Genomic DNA, 15,852 nt, shown 5'->3' with positions numbered 1-15,852 from the left:
GCATTTTGCACTGCAAGATTTTACACTCTGACACACTTTGAGACTGAATCATGAGAAACTCCTGTTGGCTTCTTGGTATTGATTGAAAAATTTACATTAGTGAAAATTTGGAACCTTCTCTAAAAGTACCCGTAGAGTGTCTTTAAAATCATGTTTGCGACAGCATATTGCCTACAAAACATGTTGTATGCAAATCACATCTTGAGTTGATAATTTTCTTCACAGGAAACACGACTTGAACACGACCTTTTACCGATCCAGCTAAAAGAAAGATGGATAATATTACTTAGCATTATGGTGATAGTTCAATCGTCGTCAATATGAAATACTGGCAGCACCATTTACTCAAAGGAGGTTGCAACATATAAGACCTTATCAACATTGTTGGTGTTATCAAGGGTTTATTTAAATGGCGGTAACAAACAGGAAATTCCATTCTTGGGGAATTCCCATCTTGTAAGTGCAAAGTAAAAGTCCAATTTCAGACTTTAAAAGCAATGTTACGAAATTTGGAATATTGCAATAAGGCGGATTCTGTAACAAATATAATAATTTACGTAGATATGGTACTTACTTAAATTCCTGATATTGACAGTTTTGTACCTAGATTGTGTAAAGAACGGGAGCCTTATCAATGCACTCGGGATTTCTTGAGGACGATGACAGAGCAGCGATTACGTCTAGAAATTAGCAAAAACACAATGTTATAGAAGCGGTGAATTTGTTCGGTTTTATTGAAATGTTCCCTTTTGGATCGTAGTGGAAAAGTAACTATACATTTTACATGTTTCAACCGTGTTCTACAACCTCAAAGACCATAGAAAGAAAAAAACTTATCGCACTCAACCGTAATTAGCAATAACGAAGGAAAGGAGGAGGAGAAGGAGAAGGAGAGGTCTCTATCACACGTCAACCTAATCGTGTTACAGGTGCAGTAGTACGCAGGCTTGCAAGGTTCCAGATAAAAGATAGGAAAGCGCCTAAAGAAACGGTAAGGAACGACGAATGGAAGTTATTTACAAAAGCCCTCGCCCAACCGGTGGGCCACAAGGGAGTATCGGGATTATGTGCTCCCGTGCGCGTTTAGTAGATGATCTGCGAAGATGAATGACCGCCGGATCCGCTGCCCGATGTGATGGCTTCCTCGAGGTTCGAGTCTAGTTTTCGATAGGCGGCCGTATGCTTGCGACCCTTGCTGAACCCGCCCCGTCCGTTGCTCGTCCGACGTCCCTCAACAACCAGCGCCATCAGTTTCGATTTGTTGTGGTAAGCCACGTAAAGAACTACGCAGCTAAACATGGCAAACAGGAAGTAGGAGAAAAAGTTCGAATCGTTTTGGTTGTAGAACGGATCCGATCCTTGCATGATTTCGCTCGTCCTTGACATTTCCACGTGATCTTGCAGTTCGTCTTCCTTCAAGTGTCCTTTTTGCTGAGCGACATCGTCTACAACCTTGTTTCCATCTGGTTTCGAATATTGATCTAACTGATTCGCATTATCCTTGTTAGTGTCAGCATCCTCAAGTTCGTCTTGAAGCGGTTGATCTTTCCCTTCCTGGGTTGGATTATCTGGATCCTTCTTTTCTTCGTCAAAGCCATTGGGCTCATCACCGTCGTCTTCTAGCTGTGTATCGTCATCGTTTCCTTCTTTTTCCAAAATCTCCTGCTTCGGTTGCGGTGCAGGAACAGCAGGCTCTGGAGGTGACTCGATGTTGTCCAACTGTTTGTTAGTTTCCTTGACGATTTTCCCTCCATCCTTTTCAATTGGAGCATCAGGAATAGGAGCGGGAATTTTAGCGCCACCCACGGTTTTATTGCCGACATTCGGAGCAATCTTAGGGCCTGCTAGCTCCGTGCCACCGCCCAAAGTGCCGTTATATGGCTTATCTTTAGCCAAGCTCGGTTCCTGATTGCTTGCTAATGCACCTGATTGCTGCTGATGTGACTCACTAGCCTGACTCGACGGTTTGTCCAAATATTGCACTAGCGCTTTAAAACCAGCATACAACAGTCGACAACTATCCTTTATATCCTCCTTGCCCTGTTTATCGTAGCACGAGTTAACGCAATGCTTGGCCTGCGCGAATGGCTTTAGTTCATCGCGCTTTAACTGCGGTGGTAAGTTTTTCACGACATCGGTTAAATTAGTACAAGTGTCTTCATCTGCTGTAACTGTTCTCGATAGCTCTTGAATAAATATAAACTCGGTATCGTTGCTTCGGACGCTGTGCTGTGCCATTTCAATCAGCAGTTGGTTAAACGCAAGGCAATCCTTTCCCAAATTCTTTTGCTTGAGCTGACATTCTTCCTGCACACGCGTGAGCCGGGCTATTGGAGTTGCTGGAATCAAACTGATAGCATCTCTTGCGACGACGATGGTTGTATTTTGGACTGTTGTTATAACCGGTTTTTGTCCAGGCGGTGCCGTCAACACGACTGTTATTAGTCCAAACAGGAGTAAAGCTAGCGGTATTGCTTCCATTGGTATTGATGTGATGCTATCGTTAAATAAATTATTTTCTTCAGTTCACCTCCGATGATCTCGCGTTATTTATGGTGTTACATGAATCAATGGACGGAGCTTTTTCGTATGTCGCACTAGTAGAACAGAAGCAGTGTGTATTGGAGCTTCCGATATTAGAGATATCTACCCATTTGCTTTTGTGTTACTATATTTCTTCCTATTGCAATCACTTCAACTGACACTTTTGTTCACAATTAGTATGATACGTCGTCGGTTTAGCCGGTAGAGCTAGGAGTGTGTGTTCGAATAGTTTCAGGATTCTGGTTCACATTATTTTACTAATGCTGATGATCCACGGAGATGGATAGAATGAGCTGGTTTGTCAATAAATGTCAACAACAAAGCGAAGGAGGCGAACAGTGAGGTGTGTTGCAAATGAGTGATTTGACGTTTTGACTCGTTCCTTATTTGACAGTCGTATGGTCATTCACCCAAGGTCAATAGGGTTTCGGTATTCCGTTATGATAATTTGAAATTTATCAAAAATACGAATAAAAATATGTCCGTTAGGTTTGTATAAACAGAAAAGTTTTTACAGTTTTAAAATGATTGTACCATGCGTATGACGTGTAACTTATTTAGCAAATAACGACTTCAATATCAATTCAAACGACTTTGGATTCGGAGTTCTTTGCAACTATTTTTTCTAGATTGTTTATAGTAGGGACATTGCGACACCGGGGCCACCCTGTTGATGGCACGGGTTCTATTTCCAACCAACACTGGGATCCAACTCCTGGACAGGGGTATTGCCTAGCCATGGAGAATAGTAACATGTATAGTCATTAAAATTGTTCTTAAAAAAAGAGAAAGATTGTCCAGAGAAATTCTTTTTAAAGGTATCAAACCGGGTAGAAGGTTTACATTCAGTTTAGAAAGCATGTGTTTGCGTCTTTGCGTAAATCACAGAAACTTTACCATTATTCGAGACGAAAGTTGACCTTTTCAATAACCTCATCGTTCAATTGAGGCTTCCATTCATTAATTTAAAAACTATGTGTTTGTTCCAATTATAAAGGCCGAACAAATTCAAATACTATTAATGGTAAGTAAGCATTCATAATACATACAAAAAACAGATGGTATTGAATCAGTTTGTTATGAGGTTTTTTATTCAATTTATATTTTCTTTGCAATCCCCACCAAGGAAAGAACTATTTTAGTGGATCCCCTATAAAAACTCTGTACAAAAGGCGTCAAGCAGTACAATGAAAACCAAATGCAATGTCAATCAGCCGTGTAATTCCTCTGTTTGTTTGTTTTTTCCTAGCCGACATAGCTAGACTATCGTTATGCTTTAGAAAACGCCTAAAAAGGATTATCACACGGCTGGGATGATGGATGATTAAGAATTTGAGTGTCCTTATTTGAACGAACGCGTCTTTTATATCTGTCGGGACTCACTATTTGGTCTGTAGAAAGTGGTTGGTTGCATGGGGGAAAAAACACACACATGCCATGCAATAATTAGTGAGTCCGATTAATGAATCTCCCAAAATAAGGCAGAAGAGTCACTGATATTTGATTTGTTCTTTTCTTGTCTGTTTCTAACCGAGCCTTACTCTGCGGAACTGATCGCAACATAGTTTCAGCTAGGGGAGGATCCATCCATCCTGAGAGAGAAATCGTACTTGCTCGGGAGCACCGTTATTACTACATGCAGGTGTAGTTACCTTGAAAAGGCTCCCAAGCTGTTAGACAGTAATCTTACAGTACCACAAACAAGTTCAATGTGCTTAAAAATAATACACCCGGCGTGGGCCATTGATCGGCCGCGCAACGTCCAGGAGGATCCGTTGGACAAGTGGCGCGACTGACGTGTATGTGGCCCCATGGTATGTCGACAACGACCAAACCCGATACGCATCCTTCGGTGCGGCTAATGCGAACGAAATCCTGACTAACGGTGGAGCTCGTACCGAGCATCTCCTAGTTCTGACTGACCGGTTTCCGCTTCACGAGCGCATTGTCGTTGCAGTCGACGACATTGAGGGCCGCCTTGCCCTGCAGCAGTGCAGTCTTATCGCTGTTGTTATTCGACTGCAGCAACAAGTCGTCAACCGAGGCCGGCACCGTCTGCTGCTGCTCCTTGATGTACTTCGACAGCTTGGAGTAGATTTGGTTCGCTTCTGTCGTGCGGCTCTCCTCCTCCCTCTGGCGGCGCATCAACTCCTCGTTCTCCTTCGACAGCAGCTCCTCGTCCCGCTCGGCCTGCTTCAGCTCGTCCGGAATGAGCGCGTAGCCATCCGACTGCAGGATCTTCGGCTTTGGCGTGTGGATCGAGTTGTAGCTCGGGTTGGACGGGTGCTTCCAGATGTTCCACAGGGTGGTGAACGCCTTGCGGCCTTCGTCGGTGCCGTACGTGTGATGGGACTTGTCGCCGGTACGCATGACGCGATTTTTCACCTGCGAATGCGGAAAAAACACACATGGACGGTGTTAACACGTGCTCCACACGGTTGTCCGAGTAGTCCACACTCACCATATTCGTCGTTGCGGTCTTGCGATCATACACTGCCCCAAACTTGGCCAGCAGGTCGATGAGCGTTCCGGTCAGATTTAGTGGCGTGCCGTACTCCGATGCACGGTAATCCCACGGGAAGGCATGATGGTAGTTGTGCCAGCCCTCGCCAACGGCTACGAAAGACACGAACATATTCTCCACTGGCCACATGGTTCTGCGGAAGGTAGCGAGGCGAAACAGTAGTAATGGATAATTAGTATTTTTTTTTTACATAACGTGGTCACGAATGAGAAACACTTACTTGTCGTACGGACGGGTACCGAACATGTGTGCGGCACTGTTGACCGACCAGGTCGCGTTTAGGCTGAGGACCGTGCGGAAGAAGAAAGCCACGAATAGCGCGTACAGTGGGTTCTCGCCCCAGAAATACACCGGGATGGCGGTAGGGCCGAACAACGCGAAAATGGTGTACAAAAGTTTATAATGACTGTGGAAGAACGAAGCGGACGAAGGTAAAAATAAAAGTTTCGTTAATAAGAGTTTAATTTGTAAATTAACTTTTGCGAGAATATGATTAATGAGCATTTAGCTCCAAAAAGGACAAGTACGGTTTTCGTGCACAATTTTAACGGTTGATCATGCTTTGCGGCATGCTAAAATAGTAATGGGTTTGTAACGAAAAAACTATTGCAGAATTATATCGCATCACCACAAAAATATGTTTATGATTGTTAATGTCTTAAATTGGAATTCACTCAACAATCTTGAAGTCAAAAGAAAAAGATTAGGTTGCAAGAATAAAAAAAAAAATCTAGCAGAAAATAGCTTTGTCATTCTCTTAATTCTTCACATTATAAGAAATTCCCTATATAAAAATTCATTATGAAGAATCTTACTGGTGAAAAACAAAAGCAATAGAAATTTTATTACGGTTCAACGGTATTACATCCTACAAACTGAACATTTTATCACAAAATAAAACCGGAATTCTCAACCAAAAACTGAAGTCTCTTGAAAAGATACGTAATATCACACTTTTATTAGTTCCTTTTAACTTACGTCGTGCAGCAACGTAAGGTTTAAATCCTGTGCAGTCGCAGTAATAAGCTATAACATATTCAGTAAAAGCATTGCACATAGCACAAGCGGTGATTTTGCAGGATGACACAAGAAGTTTAAACCAAAAATGAAGCTTCTTTAGTCTAATATCGGCAAATTAATATCTTTGATTTTGGATTTTTTAAATCAATATACAGTCGACTCTCGATAATTCAAACGTTCGATAATTCGAAACTCTCGATAAATCGAAGTATATCAGTAGTCCCTTGGAAAACTCTCACTATTTCGAATAAAAACACTACGATTTGGTACACTCGATAAAGCGAAGTAAAATTCGAAGCTAGGTTGCTCTCTTCACGCGATAATTCGAAGCTGTATCCACTCAACTCGCAACAATTCGAAGTTCTGAGCAAGTTGAAACGTAATAGAACGCGTCACATTGCGGGTGCCCTGTAACACTCTGTTGAACGGGGACGAAGATTTTCGTCCGAATTAGACTACATGGTGTAGACGGGCGGACGGACATATTTGGGGCACAACTGCTTTGTAGGAAGGTGCACAAAGAAAAGTGAAGAAAAAACAGTTAGCGAAAACGGTGGGTAAAAGCATAGCGTAAATCAATACACGCATACTTATTTCCAGTTCATAACTCAGCAACCGTAGCTGCTTATTTCCTAACACTCTTGATAATTCGAACTCTCGATAAATCGAACTTTTTTCTGGGTCCCTCCAACTTCGAATTATCGAGAGTCGACTGTATGTCCTAGCTTCCAGGAAATGTAACATGTGGAATCTTTGACCCAAAACTAGGTCAGGATTCTTCATCCAGGAAAACATGTTCCATGAAGGATCCTCGAATTTGTGAGATGTTTTTAACGTTTTTATCGTTATCGATTTAAAAATCAAATGTGCGTAGAGAGTTTAAGAGAACTTAGAAAAGCCTGGAAAAAGGTAGACTCTTTGCATTTTATTCCTATTCCTATCAGAGACCGTAATTAGAGATTGTAAAAACACACCCGTAGTTTCTTCCTGTTTCATAAAGCCACACTCAGCCAATAAAACAATCCGACGAAATGGGATGGCAGAAAAAATCGCTTAAACGATGCAATCACGCGGACACATCTAGCAATAGAGAAAAAGGCCCTTTACCTGTATCATTACGCACGGTACTACTTCTTGTCTTAGATCAGGTCCCGGTTAACCCAGCGAAACCAGCTCGATAGCGGCCCTAATGCGGCACGCCACCCGCAATGTGCTTTCTTAGAACGATTGTGTTGCAGCCTTGAATCAACGACTTCCTCCCACCGGCAACACTAGTCGGTGTAATTATTGACCCGTGCTACACCAGTGTACCTTGACTGCGACAAGAAAGTCACCCCGACGGGACAACAGACCACCACCCCTTCAATTGACCGCCTTATGGCGCCCAAGATGGTGATTAGCCATGCGGCGATCCTCGGACGTTAAGGCCAGTACCGATTCCACTTGTGCGGTTGGGAAAGGGGAACCTTACCGTACCGACGCACACGTGGTCGGTAGCGTGCCTGACGGAGCTAAATGATATCCTTCGCAATCGCCAACGTAAAAACGCCCTAGTCCTGTATGATTTTTAACGGCAATTCCACACGTGCACGTGCCGTTTCGAAGCTGCGTTCGAGCTTGCGCCATCCCTTCCGTCGGTGGGACTTTGCGAGGATCCCCGCCACGACCCCGCGACCTTTTTCCGCTTGTCCGAGTCGTGCGAGTCAAGGGCAGCGAGCCGCCGGTGATGTACAGCTTGACGGGGCGCAAAGTCGAAGTTCAAATGAAAGAGCCATAAATAAAGTGCACACCGCGCGGGTAATCACTCCGCGAGCGGCTGCGGCTGGGTTGGGGCGCGTCAAGTGTAAGTGTTGGTAATGACCGCCTCCAAGCCTCGCCTCCCCCCTTCCTCCTTCACCACCGGCAAAGAAGCAAACCCACAACCGACGATGGAAGCTGCACGACTCGACTCAAGTGGCGCAGGACGATGGAACGCCGAACGACGACGGATTGACCATGAATTGAAGTTCAATTACGTGTGCACCGTGTGGGCCTCGGGCATCGATTTGCCGCCGATCGCAACTCCACTCCGGACTCGGGAGGCCATCGATGAGAGGCTGCAGAAGTAAGTAAAAAAAACTTCTACGGCCAAAACGTGGCCGCAAGACATGCAAAGACACCGTGTCAAGACTGGCACCGACTGCTGCCGACCTTCGCATCAAGTGTGTGTGTGTGTGTGAGTGTTTGGAACCTTCAGATGGACACCCAGGGACACATTGGGTCGCACTTTTCTTGGGCAGCTGGGAGGTGAATGGAAAATGGCACCCGGTGGTGCGGCGCGGTTTGCCAATGTTGCCAACCGATGAAGAATTACCGCGCGCAATCCCCGGTACTTTTTGAGCCACACAAAACCATCGGTAGCGCAATCAAGCGCAATGCCAGCGCGGAAAAAGAACAACGGCCAGATTGATCTTTCGGAAGGGAAACATATCGTTAATTGCTGAGATTCGATCGTGCCCCGTTTGATGATTTAATTCACCACCGGCTCGGCTGGCGCTGTTCAGGCTTGGTACTTCAACGAACAACAGGAAACGGTGTACGAACCGCGGCCATCACTCAACTGCCCTCGTGTGGTTTAATGTGATTTCATTAGGCTTTTCGATCTACCAAAGTCAAAAAGGCGGTGGTTCGTTCCGTTTGTCACTCTGGACACGAGGAAGCATCTACCACTCTTGCATTCTTTCATAGTGTTTGTTTGGCGCGTTTTAGTTCTCAATGAAATATTTTCACCCGGACGTCCTCGACCTACATCCTTTTCGAACTGGTCCGTATCGGGCGCTGCATATCATCAATCGAACGTCCGTTGCTCGATACAACCCGTGCTGGTTGTTGATCCGAAAAATGCTAATAAGAATGTCCGAAAACCGATCGTTTATCGGTTAGCGATCGTTTGGATCAGACCTTAAGACCGCTGCCAGACACGCAGCGCATCCCAAAACCTTTAGAGATTAATTTATTCTAAAACCGCACGTGACCATGGAGCTTCAATATTATATAAAAAATCCCAAACTAAACAAAAAGATCGTATCGTTTTGCACCACATGTGCTGTAGATAGGGAAGTGAAAAAAAACCCACCATCACGACTGAATGACGAAACCGATCCGAGAACCGGTTATCGGTTGCTCTTGTATTCGTTATTCGACTACGGAGGATCAACCGATCCTCGGGCAGACGCTAGAGTTCTGCTACTGTTTTATTCATGTCAGCAGCTCGGTTCGGAGAAGCTCAAGGCGACCACCCGTCTAGATAGGTCCCATCGTCAGTGCGGCAAGGACTTCTCATTGTACACCCAAGAGTGCCAAATCTCGTTTATCATATCGAAGGTGCGAAGCCAGCCGGTCGTGCAGATAAATTAACCTCATGTGGCTAACGCTCCGGTAACGCTGGAGCGCTCCCGGGAAATGATTGAACATTTCGTGACAGACACTAAAATTGCTTGCGAATTCTACATCACATTTCAACCCTCATCAATCATTATTGGTGACCTCGTTTCGGCAAAACGACGCGCGACACGAAACGGGAAAGGCAGACACGCAGCGCTCGGCTTCGAAGGTCGATGGTTAGACAAATGAAAATGTGTATCCTAGCTGTAGCAGTACGTTTTTGGTGTGTCGGACTCCACCGCCAGGTGGGCCAACCATGGTTCGCCGGAGACGTCTCACGGATGTGACACGCGGTCGGAGGATTAAGGAAATTTGGCCTCCAAACACCCTAACCACTGCACGGCCGACTCAGAACTCCGGCAGCTAGTTAACGTTGGCTCGCTGTCTGCGGCGATTACAAACGGGGCTTGTAACGAAATCAAAAATCGATTAAATGGCTCACCTCTAGACCAGCATGACTAAGACACTACCGGCGGATCGTGGTCTCGCTTCAAATGTTTAGCGTTTGCAGCTGCCTCCCTGGCTGGCCGGCAACGTTTCGTAGTGGTTCATGTTTATTAATCTTTTGACAAGCGTCAAAAAGGAAGTTTGGCAACCGCGACGCGTTGTTGACTCCTCCCAGATTTCACGAATCGTGATGGTGTAACTGATGTCGAAATCACAGACTGAGTGGTATTTTTGCTGAATAGCTACGTGTTTTGCTGATAACTTTATTCATACGGAGAATACTACAAGATTACGTCCTATTTATCATCTCAAGCTGACGATGGATCATCGTTCCAGCTGTACAGACGAACAAAAAGGTCATTTGTCTCAACCAGCGCCACCAATCGGCCACATTGTAACACGTGGCGTTCTCATCTTTCCGTCCAATAACCTTCGCCAGTGTAAATGATCCTAGCCTCGGTTCTTGACTTTCGGGGTTTCGGGCCGTGGAGAAAATCCCATCTTTCGCCACGGTTTGCCACGGTCTGGCCTGAGAACGGCCCCTCGGCCGCTCGGAATGGACGGAAGTAATCCGGCTGGCGGACAGGGCGGATACGATCGACGCACTTTTTCGCCTCATCAAGCGATTTTGCACGGTACGATTGGGCAGTAGCGAACCATATAGCTCACGTCTGGTGTGACGTCTGTCGACTGGTTCCTTCCCAACCATGAGTTGTTTATTTTAAGACGGAATCAGAAAATTGATCTGTTGCAGAAGAACAATGCACCGGTCGACCAGCAAGAAGTTAGTCGTCTGGTTCTTGTTCAAACACTACATTTTGACGCTTTAGGGCTCTCCAAAACGAGTTGGTTTGAATATCTTTACGTGATCGTGTGATTTCATCATGTGGCTCCAACGGTCGTGGTGTGTTAGTTGAATGAAAATAAAACAAAGCGAATAATTTAAAATTATATAACCTTTACATCAAGATAACTATAACTTAGAAGGAGAATTCAAATCATTAAAAAAATTTAAGAAAAACATTCAAACGGTATGAACATATCCTCGCAATGATATTCATTTATAATAGCGGAAACAAAGAAACAAACAAAATTAACGAAACAGATCTGAATTTTTCCATTCATTTGAACCCATTCGGATTAGTTTTTAAAATTATTATCGCCCTCAATCAAACGTTCACCCCAAACGCTGGTCGCATTGTTAAAACAACTTGGTCGAATTATTTAATTTCCGAAGGTCGTTGTAGCGCGACTCCGTTGGTGGCAAAATTCAAAGACTACATTTTACTTTCTCTTTTGCCTCTACGAAGTGGTGCATTGCGTTGCCTCCGTTTTGCCACCGAACAACAGGAAGGATTCCGATAGTTTTTGGCGACGGTTGTATCCAATTTCCAAACCCTGTGTTGGGCATGGCCTAGTTCCTTTCGGTTGAAAGTTGTTATACGCCTTCGATGGATGGAAAATACACTAGTTTCTATGCGAGGCTGCTTAGGCGCGAAGGTAGTTTAGCAATCTGACTAATATCGCACAACCTTGGAGGACTCTTACGGAACAAAAAGCGCATATGTCGCGAATGCAACCCAAATGGACACTTCGTACACGTTATTGGCATTAAATTCTCGAAATCTTTTAACCTTGCAATACTTGTAATCAAGCACATAAATTATAGGATTATAAAAACAAAACATGATAGGATCATAAAATTGAAACCGTTTGTTTTTTTTTCTTCCCATCGAAATCAATTTCAACCCAAAATTCAAATGTATGGCAAGCGGTACCATTGTGGCTTTCGCTTCATCGCTCGATTCGGGTCTCTCGACTTGCTCGAGCTGACGGAAAAACGGAGGCTGACCGGTTAGGGTCCGGAGTCCACCCGACCGAAGATTAGGCAATCGATCGGGTAACAGCGAAACCCGCGCCGGAGTGACGTGACTATAGACAGACCCCAGTACGGTGGGTGCGTCGTCGTGGTCCGTTGTCTTGGGCGATTTGAATTCCCCAAAAATCAGGCCCCGAACACGAGCGAGGAGAAAGCTTTGCAATAAATATGGTGCAAGATACGACTAGCCTAGATTTATTTGACTGCAGCATCGTTTCGGCCGACCGTTACGTGGACGGAACGCATCCGTGCCGCGCTCAGCCCCACACGTGCAGGGAAAGCCCAAGAAAAACCAAATGGAAATAGTTGTGTGCAAGTTTGTGTTGTCCCCCTCCTTCCCGACAAAAAAACAAAAATACAACTCAAAAACCGTCCAAGGTCGAAAGAGCTAGAGACTGATTCCGTTAGGCTGAACTCTTGGCCAACGAATGTCAACGATCTCTTCAGCGTATGAGGCTCATGAGGAGCTTACGCAACATCTCCGAAATTGAACACGGACACGGTCATTAACAATGACGCCCGAAATGAAAAACGAAAACACCTCACATACTTGTAGTAATATCCCAACTACCGAAACGTCGATGTACCGAAATGGCTCCACGTGAGGTTCTTTCACCACGATGCTGAACACTTTCGTTATGGCGCTGTACAATTGCGCGCGACGAGGGTCGTTAGTACCGCGAGAGGCCTTCACTCCGCCGGCCGTTTCGCCTGGCGCAGCATCGGCCAGCAATTGACCGATGGACACCCGTGTGAAGGTTAGGTCCATCTAATTATGAACGTTGACCGTGAACACGTTGATTCTAGTGCTCTGGTGAGGCGTCTGGGTTGTGGTGTGCGGTTATGAAATGGTTCAGTGATGCGCTCGGTACTTACTCCTTTTGGAACATAATCAGCGGGTCCGCTTCCAGATCGGACATATCGATCTTCTTGCCGTACTCGATCACCTGGATGGAGGGATAGAGGATCGAACAAACACGAACGAATTGAAGAGGGCTGGCAGTGGCAAACAGGTACCGGGCGGGAGACTTACCTTCGGATGCTTACGGGACAGCAGCCAGCCGATGTGCGAAAAGAAGAAGCCACGGTTGGCGTTGTGCGGGTCGGCGTCCGTGTCCGAGAACTTGTGGTGCTGTCGGTGGTCGCGAACCCACACGTACAGGCAGTTCTGTCCGGCCAGTGTATGCATCCACAGCAGGATGATCCTCAGCCAGAGCGTCGCCTTGAACGCCCGGTGAGACCAGAGTCGGTGTGCACCCATCGTGACACCCTGTCCGGAGGCGTACATCAGCCACATAGCTGGCGGAATGGAAGAGCAGAGTTGGTCGAGTTGAAGTCAGGGCTCGTATCGTCCCCGGTCTAGCTACGGTGGAGATACTCACTGTAAAGCGTTGTACGATAATCACAGTACCGCCAGAAAGCCAGATGCAGCCCGACCCAGCCGCAGAGGTGCAGCAGCAGGAATCCGATCACGTTCTTCCACACGATCTCCCGCTTGAAGTTGAAGTCTGTGCCGATCTCGGACGGCAGGATCGGCGTGGCCGAGCCGATCTCCTTCAGCTTCCGGTCTGCTTCGGCCTCGTGCGCCACCGTGTTGCACGTCTGGAGGACCTTCTCGAACTGGGCGCCCGAGAGGGTCGACTCAGAAAGCGCAACATCGCTCTCGCTGGTCGAGGGAAAACTGTGCGGGTCGGTCTGTGACTGCTCTGGCTTGCGGTCGGCGATTGCCGTCTCGATCAGTTCGGGCGTCTTTGCGCACAGGATCGTCTTCGTTAATGAGTCTGCTCCCATTGTGAAGCTGCAGCAAAACGAGAATGAAGTAAAGAGAGTTCAAAAACCGGCTTTAGTCGACTTTTCCCTTAGAAGGAGATAGGATCACATTCAGGCCTTTTAGGTGTGAAATAAAAATCAAAAACTAAAAATTTCGCAATCTGTAGCTCAGTGCAATCGAACAAGTTTTAAATACCTTCAGATTTGAATAAAATTAAATAATTCATCATTTAGTTTTTCAAAATGTCAAATATCAAATGTCAATGTTCGCTGCAAGAAGTGTGCGATAGAAACAAAATATGTGTAGCCTTCTTTAAAAACTAACTTCATACTTTTACAATTACAGATGCCGCCACAAATCGACCTTAAAGCTATGGACTTTTGAATTTTCCGTAGTTGATTTCCGCTCTGTTCTTTGTTCGCGTTAGGTGAGATTTGTTACTACAGACATTAGCGTCACTTTCAATGTTTGAAGTCAATTGATGGCGTAATTTTTCAACGTAAACATATAAAATTATTGTTTACAGATGGCCTAATGTATTTACTTACATTTTACTGTTTGAAAACATCAAAATTGAAAAGAACGCCGATTCTATCTATTTATTTCGCATCACACCGCACTAGCAGCATGATAGAGTGGTGCATCAACAAACCAAAACCGCAAAAATTTCAACGAATATACTAACAATTAGCCGTTTACGGCTGTTTAAAATCTTCAAAATTGACGAAGTTATAGCGTGTTAAAAAAAGCGGTCAAATTGGTCTCAAAGAATCATTCGGGCCTGGTCAAGTTGGTTGCAGGTACTGGAAGAACAGAAAAATCTGAATTTCATTTAGATGTAGCCTTGGGTTTTAAAATTAAAATTGATTAAAAAATGTCCTGCCGTTTTCGAGATATTATGATCAAAAACTGTGTGGCGGTCAAAATGATCTGGCTATCTGAGTTCATGTATTAACAGGAGAAGGCAATCATATAATGCTTCTAAAAAAATGGTACCAATGAACATGATGTGAAACTAACATTGTTTTCTTGAAAAACTGAATCAGCAAATAACTGTTGGTTTTGTGTAATTGTTTATGCGAATAAATAACGTGCATCAGAATTGTGGGAAGTTTGCAATGCTTTTGTATTTTTATGTTTAGTATACAGGGGTAATCAATTTTAGAACATTTGTTAAAATCATTGGTACTCTGTTTTCAATGTATAGAATTGTAATCCTATTTTTAAAGAAGTTTGATGGATATGGATAGGGCCGGTTAGAAAATCGGCTCATGAGCGCCAGGGCTCATCACCTCGACGGAGTGGGTTCAAATCCCAACCGAAACCGGAGGTTGACTATCCACGTACTCAAAGGGAAAAAAGTCTAGTAAGTCCAACAAGAAGAAGATGGATGTGGCTCTAAGAGAGAACGTCAACGATGACGCACGACCACAAAACCACGTGCTTGGTTCGGTTGGCCATGCGTCTGTATGCCACAAGCACATGGCCTGTCGATGATGGACGGGCGCTGCGAGTGTCCTACCGATCCCAGGTGCGAATATTGACGCCGGTGCAGCCATGGAGAATCTTGCACAACCGAACTGCACTGGCGCCAAGTGCACTGCACTCAAGAAGAGGACCGGCCACCAGCACAATGTGTGGGGGGTCACGGGAGACCATCGGTTGCCTTGAGCCCCGGTGCCCTGCAGCCCTTGACTGGCGCAGGCTGGTGTGCGATGTGTCGCCATGGATGGTAATTTTTACGATCCAACAACACAAATCGATGCATAAAAAGCTGCAGGGTGGCGGGTGGCGATTGGGCGTCGGTTAAATTCCCCGGTTCGCCGCCTAAGAGATGGAGGGAAAAGGTGACGACCAGTAACGCAAACCAAAAGCCAACCCGATCGATGGAGTTGGCTAAGGTAATGTTTACTCCGGAGATGAATGGCACGTAAAAAGGCTCGCGGTTGGGTTGGAATCGTTTCGTGCGGTTAGGGGTTCGATGGATGCCGCCCCGTCTGCTTCGACTGCCTACAGGGCCAACGTAGGGCCCCCACGGACAGGCACGATGTTGGGCGGCCGTGAAATAGGCCGCCATGAATAATAACCGATCATTTCGTCAGCATCCGTAGGGACATCAATCAAGTCGGATTCGGGTTTTGGGCTAACAGCGATCGTTTAGTCGTAGATTGACAAAGCATGAGCTAAGCGCAGGAGTGTTGGGCGCAACAGCACCTCGAGAGGGACATTAATTTCGCCAACGTT

At 45.5% G+C, this 15,852-nt stretch overlaps 2 protein-coding genes across 2 annotated transcripts; both read right to left on the bottom strand.

The window, feature by feature from the left end:
* Positions 1-710: 710 nt before the first annotated feature.
* Positions 711-2,804, bottom strand: LOC131272291 (trans-Golgi network integral membrane protein 2-like). Its single transcript, XM_058273968.1, has one exon. It carries the CDS (start codon positions 2,479-2,481, stop codon positions 1,084-1,086), a length of 1,398 nt encoding a protein of 465 aa, XP_058129951.1. The 5' UTR covers positions 2,482-2,804; the 3' UTR covers positions 711-1,083.
* Positions 2,805-4,452: 1,648 nt separating this feature from the next.
* Positions 4,453-13,628, bottom strand: LOC131272885 (acyl-CoA Delta-9 desaturase-like). The gene is made up of 6 exons (XM_058274758.1): positions 13,220-13,628; positions 12,871-13,136; positions 12,714-12,784; positions 5,289-5,474; positions 5,006-5,201; positions 4,453-4,929 (listed from the first exon to the last, which is right to left on the bottom strand). Exons 1-6 carry the CDS (start codon positions 13,626-13,628, stop codon positions 4,453-4,455), a joined length of 1,605 nt encoding a protein of 534 aa, XP_058130741.1.
* Positions 13,629-15,852: the final 2,224 nt, after the last annotated feature.

Source organism: Anopheles coustani, chromosome 3 (assembly GCF_943734705.1).
Source record: "Anopheles coustani chromosome 3, idAnoCousDA_361_x.2, whole genome shotgun sequence".
Classification (NCBI taxonomy): domain Eukaryota; kingdom Metazoa; phylum Arthropoda; class Insecta; order Diptera; family Culicidae; genus Anopheles; species Anopheles coustani.
The sequence above is the reverse complement of the archived record's forward strand: the minus strand, read 5'-3'. Positions and strand labels throughout refer to the sequence as shown.